Source organism: Papilio polytes, unplaced genomic scaffold (assembly GCF_000836215.1).
Source record: "Papilio polytes unplaced genomic scaffold, Ppol_1.0 DF823923.1, whole genome shotgun sequence".
Lineage (NCBI taxonomy): Eukaryota > Metazoa > Arthropoda > Insecta > Lepidoptera > Papilionidae > Papilio > Papilio polytes.
In genome coordinates, this window is record NW_013525281.1 from 2,068,198 (window position 1) to 2,084,451 (window position 16,254).

Below are 16,254 nucleotides of genomic sequence, written 5' to 3' on the forward strand. Positions count from 1 at the left end.
CGTTTCTTTTTGGCAGCTCAGCTGCACTTTGCGTAGCTCTCACCATTCACATCTTTTTAATCTCACTGTACTTAAGATGTTCTGGGCCACTCATTATCGCACGATCCAAACCGCCATATGATTTGTTTATTACACATTCTTATTGAACGCAATATTTTTTTTTACTCTAATCTTAAATCATAACAATACACTTTTAAAATAAATTTATTAAGTCAAAAAAGCTACCTGTATATTAAATGTCGTAGCGAAGTACATACTTCCCATTTCTTTGGAAAAACAAACAATACATTTAGTAGTTTCTAATTTTAAAATAGTAATATATTTTGTATATCTTTAAATCTTAATAATATTAAGATTAAATATATCTTTAAAAATAATACATCAAAATATTTGAAAAATAACAGCATATGTTCACTGTTTTTAACATATATTAATACTTTTAGATACCCAAATATTAAGTAAGAACATACAAATTATGTTCTTTACATACTTCATATATCAATATAACAAAGTCATTTAATTCTGATAAAACCTCACATTGAAGTTATTTATTTTGGATAAAGATTTTGAGGTTACTTTTTACACATTCATAAAAATAGCCTTTTAAAAAATAATAATTAAGACTAGTACACTATGAACAAAAACAGATCAAATTAATACCGTTTTCTTACTGGCAACCTCCATTATTTTAGATTTTCACACTGGTTATCTACTGTCGTTACTTGTATGCACATTTTTTATTGTCTTTCACAAATGGGAGACATGTATGTCAATGTGAGTTAATTTTAGCGAGTCTCGTTTTATCAAAGGAGCAGATAGCTTGCAGCAACGCGCCGCGACCTCCACACGGAGACAACATGGAGCCATTGCCGCTCGTATCGCCGGCTGTGTTATATTCAAAAAAGTGTGATAAGGTATTAAATAAATCCAATACAATACATAGTATAGTCCTAAAAGTGAAGACTTTTCGTGTTTCCCTTAAGTAAAGAGTCACAGCCTTTATAATAATAGGATATAATTTAACTTTTTAATTTTTTTATAGTATGAGGTGACAAACAAGCGGCCACTGGAATAAAAACAAACAGAAAGAGGAATTTTTCCCATTCTATGCGTCCCATTATCCACCTCCCCTTCCTTATAAGTAGAGTAGGAAGGGTAATGGAAATTAAACCGACACACATTCACCATCATAAGATGATCTCCACTTGACGCGTGTTTTGTGTAATTGTATTGCAGAGGGCGAACAGGCTCTGCAGTGAAACAGATATTGGTGTCCACCACTGTTGGAGTATGTGTGTAGTGTGGGTGGTTTGGTGTTAAGATGTTTGCAGGTGACTAACATCTTAACGTCCAAGAGGAAATAACTCGTAAAGGGAGACAGTGTAGTAGATAAAACTATACTAAGATAAAGACACTAGCTGATGTTTAACTGAAAAAGACATTAAATCGGTGTTAAATGAATTATGAAAATCAAAATTATTATATGTTAATGTTGTTAGATTGTTGAAATAATTTAATATTATAATAAGAGTGTACTCACAAGGCGCAGTGGGTGCAGTGGGCGCAGTGGGCGGGGTAGGCGCAGTGGGCGGGGTAGGCGCAGTGGGCGGGGTGGGCGCGGAGGGCGGCGTGGGCGAGGAGGCGGTGCTGGCGCTATGCGAGCGCACCGTCTCCGCCAACGACGACGTCGACTTCCATATACTGTCGCGTTTCTTCTAAAATCATACAATTTAAAAAGTTTACATAGACACAATTACTGTAATAAAGTTATATACGGTACTCGCTACTTCGTCTACCTGGAATTAAAAAAATAAATAAAATGGCCTTTGTTACTTACTGATAACATTTTAATGGTGAAATAATTTTTGAAATCGGTATTTTTCAAGTTATTTCAAAATGCACGCTAACAACCTTGTCCTTAAGGAATAATATAGTAATACATATACGATATGTTACTTGGTCCAGTAATATTGTGTTTATTCCTTACAAATATACAAATACTTCATTTTTACAACAGTATAGTATATAAGTAACAGTAACAAAATAAGTATAATTTGAATATGTATGATGTAATTAAGAGTACTAACCACTCTCCGCTTCTGTTTCTTCATTTCCTCTTCTGAATTTAATATTTCTTGTATTCTTACTTCTCTCTTTGCACTCCTTAACTGTAATAAAATTTGCATGTTTTAATTTTTTTTTATATATAACACCTTTTTAATTTATCAAACACTAGCTGTTCCCATGCGGCTTCATCCGCATGAAATTATGAAAATGTTATTTTATTCTTTACATTTGTCAAATTATTAATAGCAAATGTCAAAATGACATAACATTACAAACCATGCCAATCTTGCTTCTTGATGTTGGCAGCAACTTATGGTCTCTTTCCCACATTAGGGTTTTTATCCAAAATATATACCACCTAAATTTAACGGTGTGAAAATATATAGCCTAAAGCGTGACGTAAGTGTAGGGCTTTTTATTAAAAAAAAAGAATTATTTAAAAATATGCTGTAATTGCTGACATTTTAGGCAACAAAGAAGTGTGTGTTTATGCTTTATTATAATAGTATAGAAGATAAATCGTATACTTACTAATTTCTGATCAGCTTTGAGCCTCAGTTCTGCACAAGCGCGTGCTTTCTTGATTTCCTCTTTAAGAGGTAGCGGTAGTTTGAGATGTTTTGTGTGTTGTCGCGGCGCGAGGCCATTGAGTGCGGCGCGCGTGAAGAACTGGTGATGCAAGAGCTCCTCCAGCGACGCCCCGCCCTGCTTACACGATGCCGAGGAAAGACATACACGGAGCACTGACACTGAAATATAACCTAAATCTATATCTATACTAATATTATGAAGAGGAAAGATTTGCATTTTTGTATGTATTGAAACTAAAAAACTACTACGCCGATTTCAAATATTCTTTCACCAAAAACTCCATTATCAGTAAGATAGGCTTAATTTTAAGTTTAATTTTACGCGAAGTTGCGGGCATCAGCTAGTCTATACTAATATTATAGAGAGGAAAGATTTGGATTTTTGTACTTTTGTATATATTTGATTCCCGTAAAAACTTCAGAACCGATTTTAAAAATCCTTTCACCATTAGAAAGGTAATTTAACTGTGAAAAACATAGGCTATGGTATTTTAAATTTTTTGATTTTACACGGACGAAGTTGCGAGCAACAGCTAGTCTTTATTTTTTTCATAACTTACCTAAATCTTCAGACATTTCCTCCGGGTATATATCACAGTAATATTGATCTAATGTAGTAGCGAGGGCCATTTCATACAGAGTTCTACCGAAGCAGTACACATCGACTGCTTCGGGCGAGCTCGTGTGTCGCAGCTCTAACAGATACGGTCTGTAGAGACACGGCACACCCAATAATACATTCTCTGTATCCAACAAAAGTGCTCTCTGATTCTCTATTGTTATGTTCCCTGGGTGTATGTGACCTGGAAATATTAAAAAAATAACTAAAATATGATCTATGGTTACTAGCATTTGCGCAAACAAACTAGGTTTTTTACTAAGTTAAATTAACATGAAACTTAGTAAAAAACCTATGTGTTCTTCCAGACTACATCTAACTTTCAGCAAGATCTGTTAAGCCTTTTGGGAAATGTGCAGTAACAAAGATCCAACCATGAAAACATTTGAATTCATAATATTAGTTGCATCTTTTAAAGATAAATTCCATTTGCTAAAAATAGACTGTATCAAGAAATATAAATGCAATACTTGTAAAAAAGCCATACAAGGTCTAGAATACTCATTTACATTGCTATGTATTGGAGTTGTTAGTGTAGTAATCTGTATCGATAAGCATGAGTTTCCATTGTCAAGAGAAAAACATAATATTATACTACTTTTTTCACAGATATATTGTTACAATGGAAACTGACTTTATAATGTTATGACAGACATACCATGTGATAATCCTTTATCATGTAAAAACTTCAACGCTTGCAGTATTTGATATCCGTAATGCGATAATTGTCCCATTGTGAAAGGTTTCCTTACTTTAGGGTTACCATACTTTGCTAAATAATTCTTTCCATACTCAGTACCATACAGCATATCCCTCACACTTCCATTCTCATGTATTTTTCTAACTACATAGGCACCTGATTCTAAAATTTGATATCCTAATATTTCATTTATATATGGATGCTGAAATTGCAAAGAAAAACATTTTTACTCCACATATTTGATAAATGATAAGTGCAAAGGAATTAATCTTTACAGTAATTAGTATAAAAATACTATTTTACAACATACTTAGAGGTCAAACCTCATTGGTGTTAAAGCCTATCAAACCAGCAACCATTTAAAAAAACTACATACGACATAAAACTATGACACAAACCCTATTTATTACCATACTAGCTGTTCCCGTGCAGCTTCATCCACATTAAATAATAAAAATTATTTTATTGTTTACAGTTGTCAAATTCTCAATCGCAAATGTGACAATTACCGTTAGCATAATATCCTTGCTTCCTTCATGTTGGCAGCTTGTAGTCTATGGTCCCTTTACAACATAAATCATTTTTTCGGATATTTTTATCTCTCCAATTTAAATAGCATGAAAATATATAGTCTTCAGTGTGTTGTAAGTGAAGGGCTTTTTATTAAAGAAAGAATTATCGAAAAATATGTTGTGATTGCTAGAATCCTATGCCACGAAGTAGTGTGTGTTTACGCTTTATTATATTAGTATAGATGTATCAACAACAAACTTACAGACATATTCTGCAAACTCTTAAATGCAGTTTGTAAATCTTTACCGCTGAGGTATTTATCAGGGCCGTAGCTCATCCATTGTAATATACAGTTTGTGTTAGCATCCGTGTCAGTCACCTGCAAAGAACAATAACATTAAATTATCACAATACAGTCATCCACATTAAACAATGTAGTTATTTTTATCATATACTGATAAAATGTTTTAGGTCAAATAGTATAGAGTTATTCAAATATCTTAGCAACTCTGAAAATCGTATGAGTGTGCAGAACTCAATTTTAAAAGTAGAAAAAAATGGGAGAGAACTTCGCTGATTTGCGAACCGGTAACATGCACTAAACTGGAAATTGGTAGCCACTAATAGACTGAAGTGGAAAAAAATGTCTTGACCAAGCCAAGGCCCACAAAGGGCTGTAGACCTAAGGAAGAAGAAGAATGCACTTCATAGTTTAAAAAAGTCACACAACAAGAAAAGAAAACAACATCTTACCAAAAAAAATTGTTTTCTTATCCTCCAACCAATATCTGCTAGTGGACCTTTTAGTTCATATCGGCCATCACCTCGCAATGCTATAGATATTGTTTGAAGAGCTTGCTCTAAAAGTATAAAATAATTATACTAGTAATTGGTCACATTTCATATAAACATGTTTGCAAGTGAATTGTTAATTTAAGTATGGGTTTGTTTGTAAACCATACTATTTCTTTAATTTTTTCTGAATGAAATAAAAAAAAACTTTTTGTTGTAATGTCTTACCACAAAAATTAACAGGAAACTTGTGATATAGATGTTTTATTTTATACATATAGAAAATATACTTATTTGGATATTTTCATTTAGTATTTTATATTATGTACAGTTATGAAAAATGTTTACCTGCAATTGTGATAGAATAATTTTTTGGATCTAAGAAACTTCTGACTGGTAAGGAGAGTGCTAATACCTGGTGCTTTAATACTTCCCTTATGTAATTCTAAAACAAAACTATTGTAAAGTTGTATGAAATCATATATATATGGTTTGTCCATTAACAATGTATAACTGTTTTATCTATTTGTTTTTAGCCATAGATTCTAGAAAAAGCAATCTTTGTAGGTCACAGATTATAATCAATAGTGATTTATATTTAACTAATAAGCTATTAATAATGATAAATGTTCATTCTTTTATATTTAATAAAGAAGTATTAGTCTTACTTGTAAAGCAGCTTGCCTCTCAGCAATAAATGATGGTTGCATGTTTCCAATAAGTTTTTTAGGAGGCAGTGGTAACTCGATATTGGACTTCTGCAAGTTCGCATGAAGTTCCGAGAAATGTTTGTACCTCCGCGAAACATCCCATTTGTTTTCCTTAGATGGTCCTCGTTGCACACGTAAAATGTATTCCTGCAGCAAAATAAGTCCTCGAGCACGAAGAAAAGCATTTAATTTTAAACGATAGACGAAATAAAATACTTACAGTATGTTTATCGACGTTTTGTGCATTTTCCAATGTACAAATAAGTGTGTCTGTATCATCGAATGCAGATTTGGTATGGAACGACTTCTCGAAAATAGCCATCACGTTAAAGGATGTATATAATTTATTTTAATAGTAGAATAATAAGCACAACACATCTTGTTATCACGGTTATGACAAATTCGGAAAGTACAAAATATTTCACAAACGTCATAAACATATAGAGCATTTGGTCTGTGGTTTTTCGTGACATTGACGTTGTTAAATGTCATATGACATATGTCATAAAAACAATACAGACCCAAAAAAGTGAAATAAAATAGAACTTCCGGTAAAACACCATCCGTGTTTAGCAAGGATGGAATTTAAATAAAAGTCAATTATCTTATTTTCATACTAATATCGATATTATAATACCATTTAGAATATCGAGTTTATACCTGTTACTTCGATAGCTATAATTACGACAAAATTAATAGTTATATACTTAAACTAAGTCCATTTCAAATCAATTTACCATTTTTGTGTTTAGATAAGATTTTTTGGAATAACAAGTTATGATGTTTTATTACTGATCACTTTTATATAAGCCATCTTATAGATTGTCCTGTTAAAATGTTCTCATTTCTAGTGCGCATGAACCAAAGACAACCCCTATTGATTGTGTCATTTCCGGTAATATCGCAACGAGTCGCGAGCGGAGAAGAACACGACCCTCCTGTCTGCCATTAGTATTGAATTCAAGAAAAAATGTCTCTCATCTCCGCTCGTTTGGCCTCGTCCGTGGCCAGGCGCCTGCCTAATGCAGCGTCCCAGGTATATTTATCATATTACTGTTAATAATTTGTTGTAAGATCTAGGATGTAAGACTGTAAATCGAAATATTCCGGTTATCATGTTGGATCATTTCTATAAAATTGATATAAATTTTGATGATTCTATGAAGAATATTGTTGAACATACGATTGTTAGCGTTAATATGTGTAGTGAACTGCATTTTAATACCTTCCGAGTAGTGTTTACAAAGAAAATGTCTCCAGTAACTTGTCGGACAATTCGTTATGTAACAGTGGATAATCGGTATTATGTCCAATTGCCGCATGTTTATTCAGTAGTGCATTATTATATAGTGAACAGAAGTATTAAATCACGATGGAACCGCACTTGTACATGTATAAATTAGAGGTAGTAAAATTTTCGTATTGGTTATGTTGGGGTACAGGTGTCGAAGGTCGCCGCTCCTGCGGTGGCAGTGGGGTCCCGCAAGCTGCATGTCTCGTGCCCACAACGAGCTGTCGAAATCTCCACCATCCTGGAGGAGAGAATCCTCGGTGCCGCACCAAAGGTATGTATTATGTAAAGGTTATCTTTAAACTGATATTTTGTACAAAAACTTTATTTTCGCCTTTTTCGTACTAAGTATAAAACTAAAATACTGCAATACAATAGTATTGAATAACTAATGAATAGTTTTTAACAAAAAAAAAATTGTTGATGATTGAATTTGTATATTTTAAAAGACACTTTGCTTGTTTTGTCAAATCAATCTAGAATCAGCTGATTTTTGACAATCTGCAACATCTCCATACAGAAATGACTAATACAATTTCCATATAATGAATCAATTGTTTTTATTAGAGAGGGTAATAAAAATGAGTTAAGAAAGGGAATTTGCTAATTTGTAGGCTGACTTGGAAGAGACTGGCCGTGTGTTGAGCATCGGTGACGGTATTGCTCGTGTGTATGGCCTCAAGAACATCCAGGCTGAGGAGATGGTGGAATTCTCCTCTGGTCTTAAGGTAATAATTGTTTTAAAATATTTACATTATTTATTAATAGGGAAAAATATGCTCTAGTGTTATTACAGAAATTATAGAATTCCTAAAGTTGTAAGGTGTCAAAGTTTGCTTGTCATTGGTATACCTTTATGCAATCTACCAAAATGTTAACCTTTCTAGTGTTTACTTAAAGAAAAACTTATGTAATAATCTGCATTATGTAAAAACAGAAATTATTGTTTAGGGAATTACAAAAGGTTACGAATTTTTTAAGCATGTTTTAAAATATCTTTATTTTTGTTATAGGGAATGGCCCTCAACTTGGAGCCAGACAATGTTGGTGTTGTAGTATTCGGTAACGACAAGTTCATCAAGGAAGGCGACATTGTGAAGCGTACCGGTGCCATCGTCGACGTGCCCGTGGGCGAGCAGCTCCTGGGTCGTGTAGTAGATGCTCTGGGTAACCCCATCGACGGCAAGGGCCCCGTCGACACTAAGTCCCGTATGCGTGTCGGTATCAAGGCCCCTGGTATCATTCCCCGTGTGTCTGTACGCGAACCTATGCAGACTGGTAAGATTTTAATCACAATATGTGTAGAAAAATTTTGTCATTTATGTAATTATTTTTTTTAATTATTTATACTGGCTTTCCAGCCAGTATAAATAAAAATAAAAAATTTTCCAAATGTTACTTTCGTCAATTGTGTAACAAAATATTTTTTATTGCATAAGCTATATCTGCAGTATTAATGAAATTCCAACTTATAGGTATCAAGGCTGTGGACTCCTTGGTGCCCATTGGTCGTGGTCAGCGTGAGTTGATCATTGGTGATCGTCAGACCGGCAAGACCGCGCTGGCCATCGACACCATCATCAACCAGCAGCGCTTCAACAAGGGACAGGATGAGAAGAAGAAGCTGTACTGCATTTACGTCGCCATCGGTCAGAAGAGATCCACCGTGGCACAAATCGTCAAGAGATTGACTGATGCTGGTGAGAATCTTGTTAACAACCTAAGCTGATTTGTAGTAATTAAAATTTCAATATGGTTAGATTAGTTAAAAATTAAATTCCTTGAGTCTTGCTGTCTTTAGGTTATTGTTTATGCCGAAGTCATGCTTGAATTTTTATACCAGGCGCCATCAACTACACGATCATCGTGTCTGCCACCGCGTCGGACGCTGCGCCGCTGCAGTACCTCGCGCCGTACTCGGGCTGCGCCATGGGAGAGTTCTTCCGTGACAACGGCAAGCACGCCCTCATCATCTACGACGATTTGTCCAAACAGGCCGTTGCCTACCGTCAGGTACACCGATTTGATATATTTTCTATAAAAATCAGTGTGACTTGGTGCAATTGTACAATTTCCTTATATATAGTAACACTGTTGGATATGGATTCAATGTTGTGTGACTGCAGATGTCTCTGCTGCTGCGTCGTCCCCCGGGTCGTGAGGCGTACCCCGGTGATGTGTTCTACCTCCACTCGCGTCTGCTCGAGCGTGCGGCTAAGATGTATGTTGGAAAATCTGTTTTTTTTTTGTTACACAAGTAGCTCATGTTTAATAGAACAATGATTTGATTTTATGTGTAATAAAATTATTCTTAAAATTTCCAGGTCCGACAAAATGGGCGGTGGCTCTCTGACCGCTCTGCCCGTCATCGAGACCCAGGCTGGTGACGTGTCTGCCTACATTCCAACCAACGTCATCTCCATCACTGACGGACAGATCTTCTTGGAGACTGAGCTCTTCTACAAGGGTATCCGGCCCGCCATCAACGTCGGTCTCTCTGTATCCCGTGTAGGATCCGCTGCCCAGACCAAGGCCATGAAGCAGGTCAGATTATATAATTGTTAAATGCTGACTAAGACCCCTAACATAGCTAATTCGACATAATGTGTGTGTGGTCTACTTTTTTCCAAGCCTTGTTAGATTAGATTCAAAAATATGGAAGTAACATGTTTTGTAACATGACAGGTGGCTGGCTCCATGAAACTGGAGTTGGCTCAATACCGTGAGGTGGCCGCCTTCGCGCAGTTCGGCTCCGACTTGGACGCCGCCACCCAGCAGCTGCTGAACCGTGGCCAACGTCTCACTGAACTGCTCAAGCAGGGACAGTATGTGCCCATGGCCATTGAGGAACAGGTACGACAAAAACAAATCAGAAAAATCAATATAATAAAAATATATAAAACTGATGAATTATGTCACTATTAAACATTTGTAACAAGTGTAACAAGTGAATTGTAAATTTTTATTAAGGTAAATAAATATTCTTAAACCATACATTTCATTCCAGGTTGCCATTATCTACTGTGGTGTGCGTGGACACTTGGACAAACTGGACCCCACTAAGATCACTGCCTTCGAGAAGGAGTTCACCCAGCACATCAAGACCAGCCACCAGGGTCTCCTGGCCACCATCGCCAAGGACGGACAGATCACGCCAGAATCTGATGCCGCACTCAAGAAGATCGTCACCGATTTTATGGCCACCTTCACCCAGGCGTAATTTGTTTAGAATAACTTTATAACGATTCTTAAGGTTGTTACATGTTAATTAAAATCAAAATCAAGTTGACAAGCAACAATCTTAAGTAGAACTCCTAAGTATAACAACTGCAGATGGAAGCTGTACAGTGTTAGAACTTCCATATGCAGTTACAAGTAGTTTCATTCGTATGTACTGTATTGAATGTGAATACAATCATGGAATGTATTTATCGATGTCAGGAGTGGTTAATAATTACATACATATACAAAATGTCTTGTTTTATTAAACTATTTTCTCAACATAATGAAAATTATACACGTAAGATTATGGATCTCATATAAAACCGAGAGGTATAGGACGACTGGAGGCCCAGTAGTGAGCCTAATATGGCTGAGAAGATTATGGAAGGGCTGTAAATATCTTATTCTAATAAGTAAATAATTAAAACTATTGCAACAATTATTTGAATAGTACAATTTACACAACAAGTTAACTTTTTTCGGTGAATCGTGTTGCGTTTTGAAGGATATAAGATATACCGAAATAGCTTGACAAAAACTTCTCTTTCATTGAAAGTTGTCGAAAATTCATCATCATCATCATACCTTTTTAAATTGCTAGTTTTTGTCCGCGACTCTTTCCGCGTGGAATTTAAAAGAAAAGTGACAAATTCATCAAGATTAAACCGTTTCAGAGATACCTAGTAATAAATATCCATCCATCAATGTATACTTTCATATTTATAACATTAGTATAATTGAAACGCTTTTTTGTATTGACTGTATCATTCATTATCTCTGAACCTGATCATTTTCTTAGATCACTGACGTTTGGTTGACGTTGACATTGACGTTTGACATTTTTGTTTGTGCATTTTTGTGTCGAAGAAATGGCAAATCGATTTTAAAGTTATAAAACACATGGTTTTATAATTAAACATAAGTCTAGTATTTTAGTACATTAAAAGAGAAATTGAATTACTTGTATTTGTGGTGTAAGTTTTCCTAAATTATTATTATACACCGGTAGTTAAAAATATGGAGTTTTTCGAAAAAGCTCACCTACCGTTAAGTGATGATTCCAAAAAAGACAAGAAACCAGACGAAAAAATAAAGAAACAGCTAAAGCAAATGTTACATGGATACAAAAAAAGTGACAATGAACTTATTAGAAAGTGTGAAAATGTAGTGGATTCGGACTCCACTTCAGTCAGCGGGTTTTCTGACTTAAATCTATCAAATGCTAATTCAGATAATGAGACTACAAGGGCTACATTAGACAGTAGTGATTTAGATTCTTTATCGAATTTAGTTGACAGTAATGAGGCTTCATTAATTGAAGATGCAGATTCACCAAATAAAGATGTCAGTGAAGATGTTTCGTCTAATTCTAAAAGTGACAAAGAATCTTCATCTGATATATTAGAAGAAAATGACACGGTTCTTACTTTCGATTCTTCTAACATTAGTACTACTGAGACAAAATCTGATACTGGTAGTTCAACTCTGTTTGATCCTGATGGTGAATTGGCTCAAGAAATTCACAATAAATTGAATTCAGTCAAAGTTCCTCATGAAAAATTAAAAAGAAAAATGCACAATGATATAGAAAACTCAATAAACTCTTCAAGCGAATCAGAAGAAATAGAACCTAAAATTTCAAAGAAAGATAACAATGATTTATTTACATGTGATAATATGCAGTATTCAGATTACATTGACATACATAACAATGGTGACAAAAACAGAATAGAATATACTGTAAATCCAATCTCAACATTTGTATCTGTAACATCAAAAAATGCTAAAACCGAGAGATTTGATGATGTTATGGGGCATTATAGAAATGCTACAGTTAAAAACATTAGTAGTGAACATCATGATGTATCATTTTCTCCTTTAAATTATACGGAGGAAGATGATCGTGATTCACAAGTTGATAGTTCTATTTCTGATTTGGGAGTTGAAGAAAATGTTAGTGATAGTAACTTGCCAGAAAAGACAGAAAAGTCAGAAGTACAAAATGATAGTGGGAGTGATAACAGTACAGTCTCAACATCAACAGATCATATTTCCTTTAACGAGTATAGTACCATTAACTCAAATGAGAATTTTAAAATATTTGATGGTGATGATTGTCTTATTGTTATTATGAAACATCCTTCAGAACTGTTTATTCATGGAAAAGTGATTGTACGCAAATTGGGAGGATGCGCTCAATTGTATGGATTCAATTTAGGAAACAGACCATATAATGTGTATGCTCCTATATACAATTTTGCTCACTGTATAAGAACTCTGCAGGGTACAAACTTTCATGTTGGATTGTATGACAATTTAACTTCAAAAGGAGTTTGCACCCATGAAGCTAAAAATATTGTTGAGAAAATCAGCTCATATGATGTTGTTTTAGCATTAACAAAACTGCACAGTACAAAAATGGAATTTCTAGAAAGTAACTTCAACTCTATAAACTTTTTTGATAAAAACCCTGGTAATGTTCCGTTGAACTTAAATAGAGCATACAGGAGGGTGTCCTGTTGTTTGTATTCAGAACAGCCATATAAACATTTTAAAGAAAATCCAAATTGGCAAGAAGCAGCTAGATTTGGTATAAGTAAGTTAGATTGTTAATCATTACTAATATTATAAGGAGGAAATTTTTGTATGTATGGAAATAACTCAAAAACTACTGTGCCGATTTTAAAAATTCTTTCCCTATCAGAAACATAATTTATCTGTGAGTAACATAGACTATATTTTATTATTAATAATGTTTAGGAATTATTAATAAACAGTGTATAACTTTTCTCGGCTTACGCTGCCTAAACCATTAGAGGTATATAACAATGATGTATGAAAGAATTGTAGATCTCAAAAAGTTCTTCTCTATAATGGTTTTCTTACAATAACCACTTTTTTGTTTACAAAAATTTTGTTTAAAAACCGCACGTTAAATCCATGTTAATTTAATAAAACTCATTACCTTTCCAGCTTCGGGAGACACCAGTATTGGTATGGTTTGTGGAGGCAAAGGAAGTGGCAAGTCCACATTCATTCGCTACTATGTAAACCGGCAGGTGTCCTGTAATGCTGGACCTGTACTCCTTGTAGACTTGGACCCAGGACAATGTGAATTCACTATAGCAGGAAGTATTTCGGCAACATGTGTCTCGGAGCCATTACTAGGACCTAACTTCACACATCTAACAAAGCCTGACATGTAAGTTTTGATAATGGATGTGTTTTGTTAAAAGAGACAATGAAAAGAAATTTTTATGGAACCTACAGGTTCGGAATCGATTGTTTTATAAACCATTTAGGAAATATAGTGTACTAGGTGTCAAAAAAAAGTAGAAAATAGGAAGACATGTTTGTCTTCGAAGTTCGATGTTTGTCTTCCTATACCTAATTTCATCCAGATCAATGTAGACATTCTGGAGATACATATCAAATATCCGAGCATTGTACATAAAAATTATAGTTTGAGTTCAGACTATAGTCAGCTATGTTCATGACCTATGTGGGATTTTAAAGGTGATTTTCGTTAAAAAGGTAATGTTTGTATTTACAGAATGCTGAACATTGGCATGATAAGTGTGATGGACAATCCAAATCGGTATCTTAACGCTGTTGACCAACTGATTACTAAATGCAAAGAAAACGACCTGATGAGCAGTATACCTTGGATTGTGAACACAATGGGCATGTGCAATGCAATGGGTTTGAAATTTATCTCCTACATTATACTACGCGTCCAGCCAACATACCTTCTGCAAATAGACTTACCGAATATAAAGAAAAACTTTCCTCACCATTTGACGTCGCAAAAGGTCGAAGAATTATATTACCTGTATAAACATGACAGGTTCTTTGCTAACCTCTCACGACAGGATCCATTGTCATATGCATACTTAGTGACCGGAGCTGAGACATTCCACAGTAAGGATAACTCTGACAACGCGTCTCTGGCTCCAAGAGACCAGAGATATCTCAATGTTTTAGCATATTTTGGAGAACTTGCCCGTTTACACAACACCAAAACATCGCTGCTGGGTATCACACCATATTCGTAAGTATTCAAATATGTATTACAAATGTTATTTTTTATTTAACAACAAGAATGCAGCTTGTGAAAATACTAGTGTTTATTGATATTGAAAAAATAATTAAATGAAATGTAAGAACATTTTTTTTAACACAATGTATATATTTAATTTTTTTGATTATGAATGTAGGAAAATCGATTCCTTAAGTATCTGAACATCAACTTGTAATTTTAAAAAAAATAAATAAAGAAAACATACAGACGAATTGAGTACCTCCTTCTTTTGGGAAGTCGGTTAAAAATAAGAAAAAAAATATTTAAAATAAAACTAATCAATTTATATGTTTAAATTACAGAATTAGATTACAAGATCTTTACGTCGCGACTAATATTAAAATTCATAGAGAGTCAATAACCAAGGTATTGAACGGAAAAGTGGTGGCGCTCTGCAAACATACTGATAAGACTGGGAAGGTGTTTACATTGACAGATAAACCTTTGATCTGTTATGGACATGGTAAGTAATTATTAATAGAAAACTATTCTAAAAATTAGCATTAATGAAAACGGTTGAGCGCCATCTGTTGCTTAGTAACGAAAAGTTAATTAAAAAACCACAGATTATATCCCTAGAAAGAATATGAAGTCAAACACAAAGTTCTTCGTTATATATTTCCCTTTCTAGTTTATGAGTTATCTTTAATATGTAATGCATTTGTAATTCTTTTCAGGTCTCATCCGCGGTATTGAAAAGGATATTTTGTATGTTATCACTCCATTATCACATGACGATCTTACTTCAGTCAACACTGTTCTCTACGCGGATTGGATGCCGGAACTGCGAGGACAGGAGAAATATCTGCCAGAAGGCACGGCGGTGCCTTACAGAATGCTCAGCCAGTACCAACAGAGAGAACTCCTTTCAGCACCACGAAGAAGATTCAACCCAATACAATTATTAAAAATGTCTAAAAACTCTTAAAAATTAAAGTTCAACTAGAAATGTTTATGATTTATTTTTGTTCTGGCAATTCTGTACATGTGATGATTTTTGTATGAGTGTTGGAAATATAAGTTAAGATAAATGTTGTATTTAGTTTTTTTAAAATAATCAATAAAAAAAACAAACTAAAGAGAACTGACACACATATATTGATGCACAACCGATTAACATCACACATTTCTTACTACCCCTGCTTTTCCCTTCCATTTTTTACGACCACCATCTTTTAGCTACCCACATCCATATTAACCCCCCCTCCAACTTTTATTAGCTTTCAACTTTAATCACCCTTTATACCCTTATCTTTAATACCCTCTACTTCTAACTGCATCTGTTTCTATAGTCGGTATAAAATAGTACTTCGAATTTTTATAATTAAAGCCCGCAACAGATAGGTCGAACTGAAGCATCGTACTGTTCAGTTAACTAGTAAAGTTCAACAATAAAAACTATTCGTTTTATTAAAGCGATATAGATTTGCTTTTAAAAAAAATTATATTGTTAAGTACATATATTTTTGCGTTGAATTTTGAAGCGGATATCCTTAATTCAGAAAGCATTCGCTGTCTTAATGCCACTGGCTCATTTCGCGTCCTGCATATTGATTTGAATTGCGGAAGGAACGTATTCTCTATCGAGTCTATTACGATGCACTTTCAAACTTCTATCATACTTACACTTCAGAAAACGACGACTTACCAGAAATTTCAATTTTAATCT

At 34.4% G+C, this 16,254-nt stretch overlaps 3 protein-coding genes across 3 annotated transcripts; 2 read left to right on the plus strand and 1 right to left on the minus strand.

Annotated features, from left to right (window-relative positions):
• Nucleotides 1–414: 414 nt before the first annotated feature.
• On the minus strand, nucleotides 415–6,411 carry LOC106102575 (PX domain-containing protein kinase-like protein). The gene is made up of 11 exons (XM_013282100.1): nucleotides 6,212–6,411; nucleotides 5,950–6,138; nucleotides 5,630–5,726; nucleotides 5,243–5,349; nucleotides 4,752–4,868; nucleotides 3,935–4,178; nucleotides 3,218–3,460; nucleotides 2,599–2,816; nucleotides 2,088–2,168; nucleotides 1,541–1,715; nucleotides 415–885 (listed from the first exon to the last, which is right to left on the minus strand). The coding sequence occupies exons 1-11, from the start codon at nucleotides 6,311–6,313 to the stop codon at nucleotides 770–772; spliced, it is 1,689 nt and encodes a 562-aa protein (XP_013137554.1). The 5' UTR covers nucleotides 6,314–6,411; the 3' UTR covers nucleotides 415–769.
• A 469-nt stretch (nucleotides 6,412–6,880) lies between these two features.
• LOC106102517 (ATP synthase subunit alpha, mitochondrial) lies at nucleotides 6,881–10,754 on the plus strand. Its single transcript, XM_013282027.1, has 10 exons — nucleotides 6,881–7,027; nucleotides 7,434–7,556; nucleotides 7,897–8,010; nucleotides 8,296–8,560; nucleotides 8,758–8,982; nucleotides 9,126–9,295; nucleotides 9,409–9,503; nucleotides 9,607–9,826; nucleotides 9,968–10,135; nucleotides 10,290–10,754. Exons 1-10 carry the CDS (start codon nucleotides 6,962–6,964, stop codon nucleotides 10,500–10,502), a joined length of 1,659 nt encoding a protein of 552 aa, XP_013137481.1. The 5' UTR covers nucleotides 6,881–6,961; the 3' UTR covers nucleotides 10,503–10,754.
• Nucleotides 10,755–11,330: 576 nt separating this feature from the next.
• LOC106102465 (polynucleotide 5'-hydroxyl-kinase NOL9) lies at nucleotides 11,331–15,620 on the plus strand. Its single transcript, XM_013281959.1, has 5 exons — nucleotides 11,331–13,100; nucleotides 13,478–13,706; nucleotides 14,058–14,555; nucleotides 14,888–15,048; nucleotides 15,263–15,620. The coding sequence occupies exons 1-5, from the start codon at nucleotides 11,522–11,524 to the stop codon at nucleotides 15,511–15,513; spliced, it is 2,718 nt and encodes a 905-aa protein (XP_013137413.1). The 5' UTR covers nucleotides 11,331–11,521; the 3' UTR covers nucleotides 15,514–15,620.
• The last annotated feature ends 634 nt before the right edge of the window (nucleotides 15,621–16,254 follow it).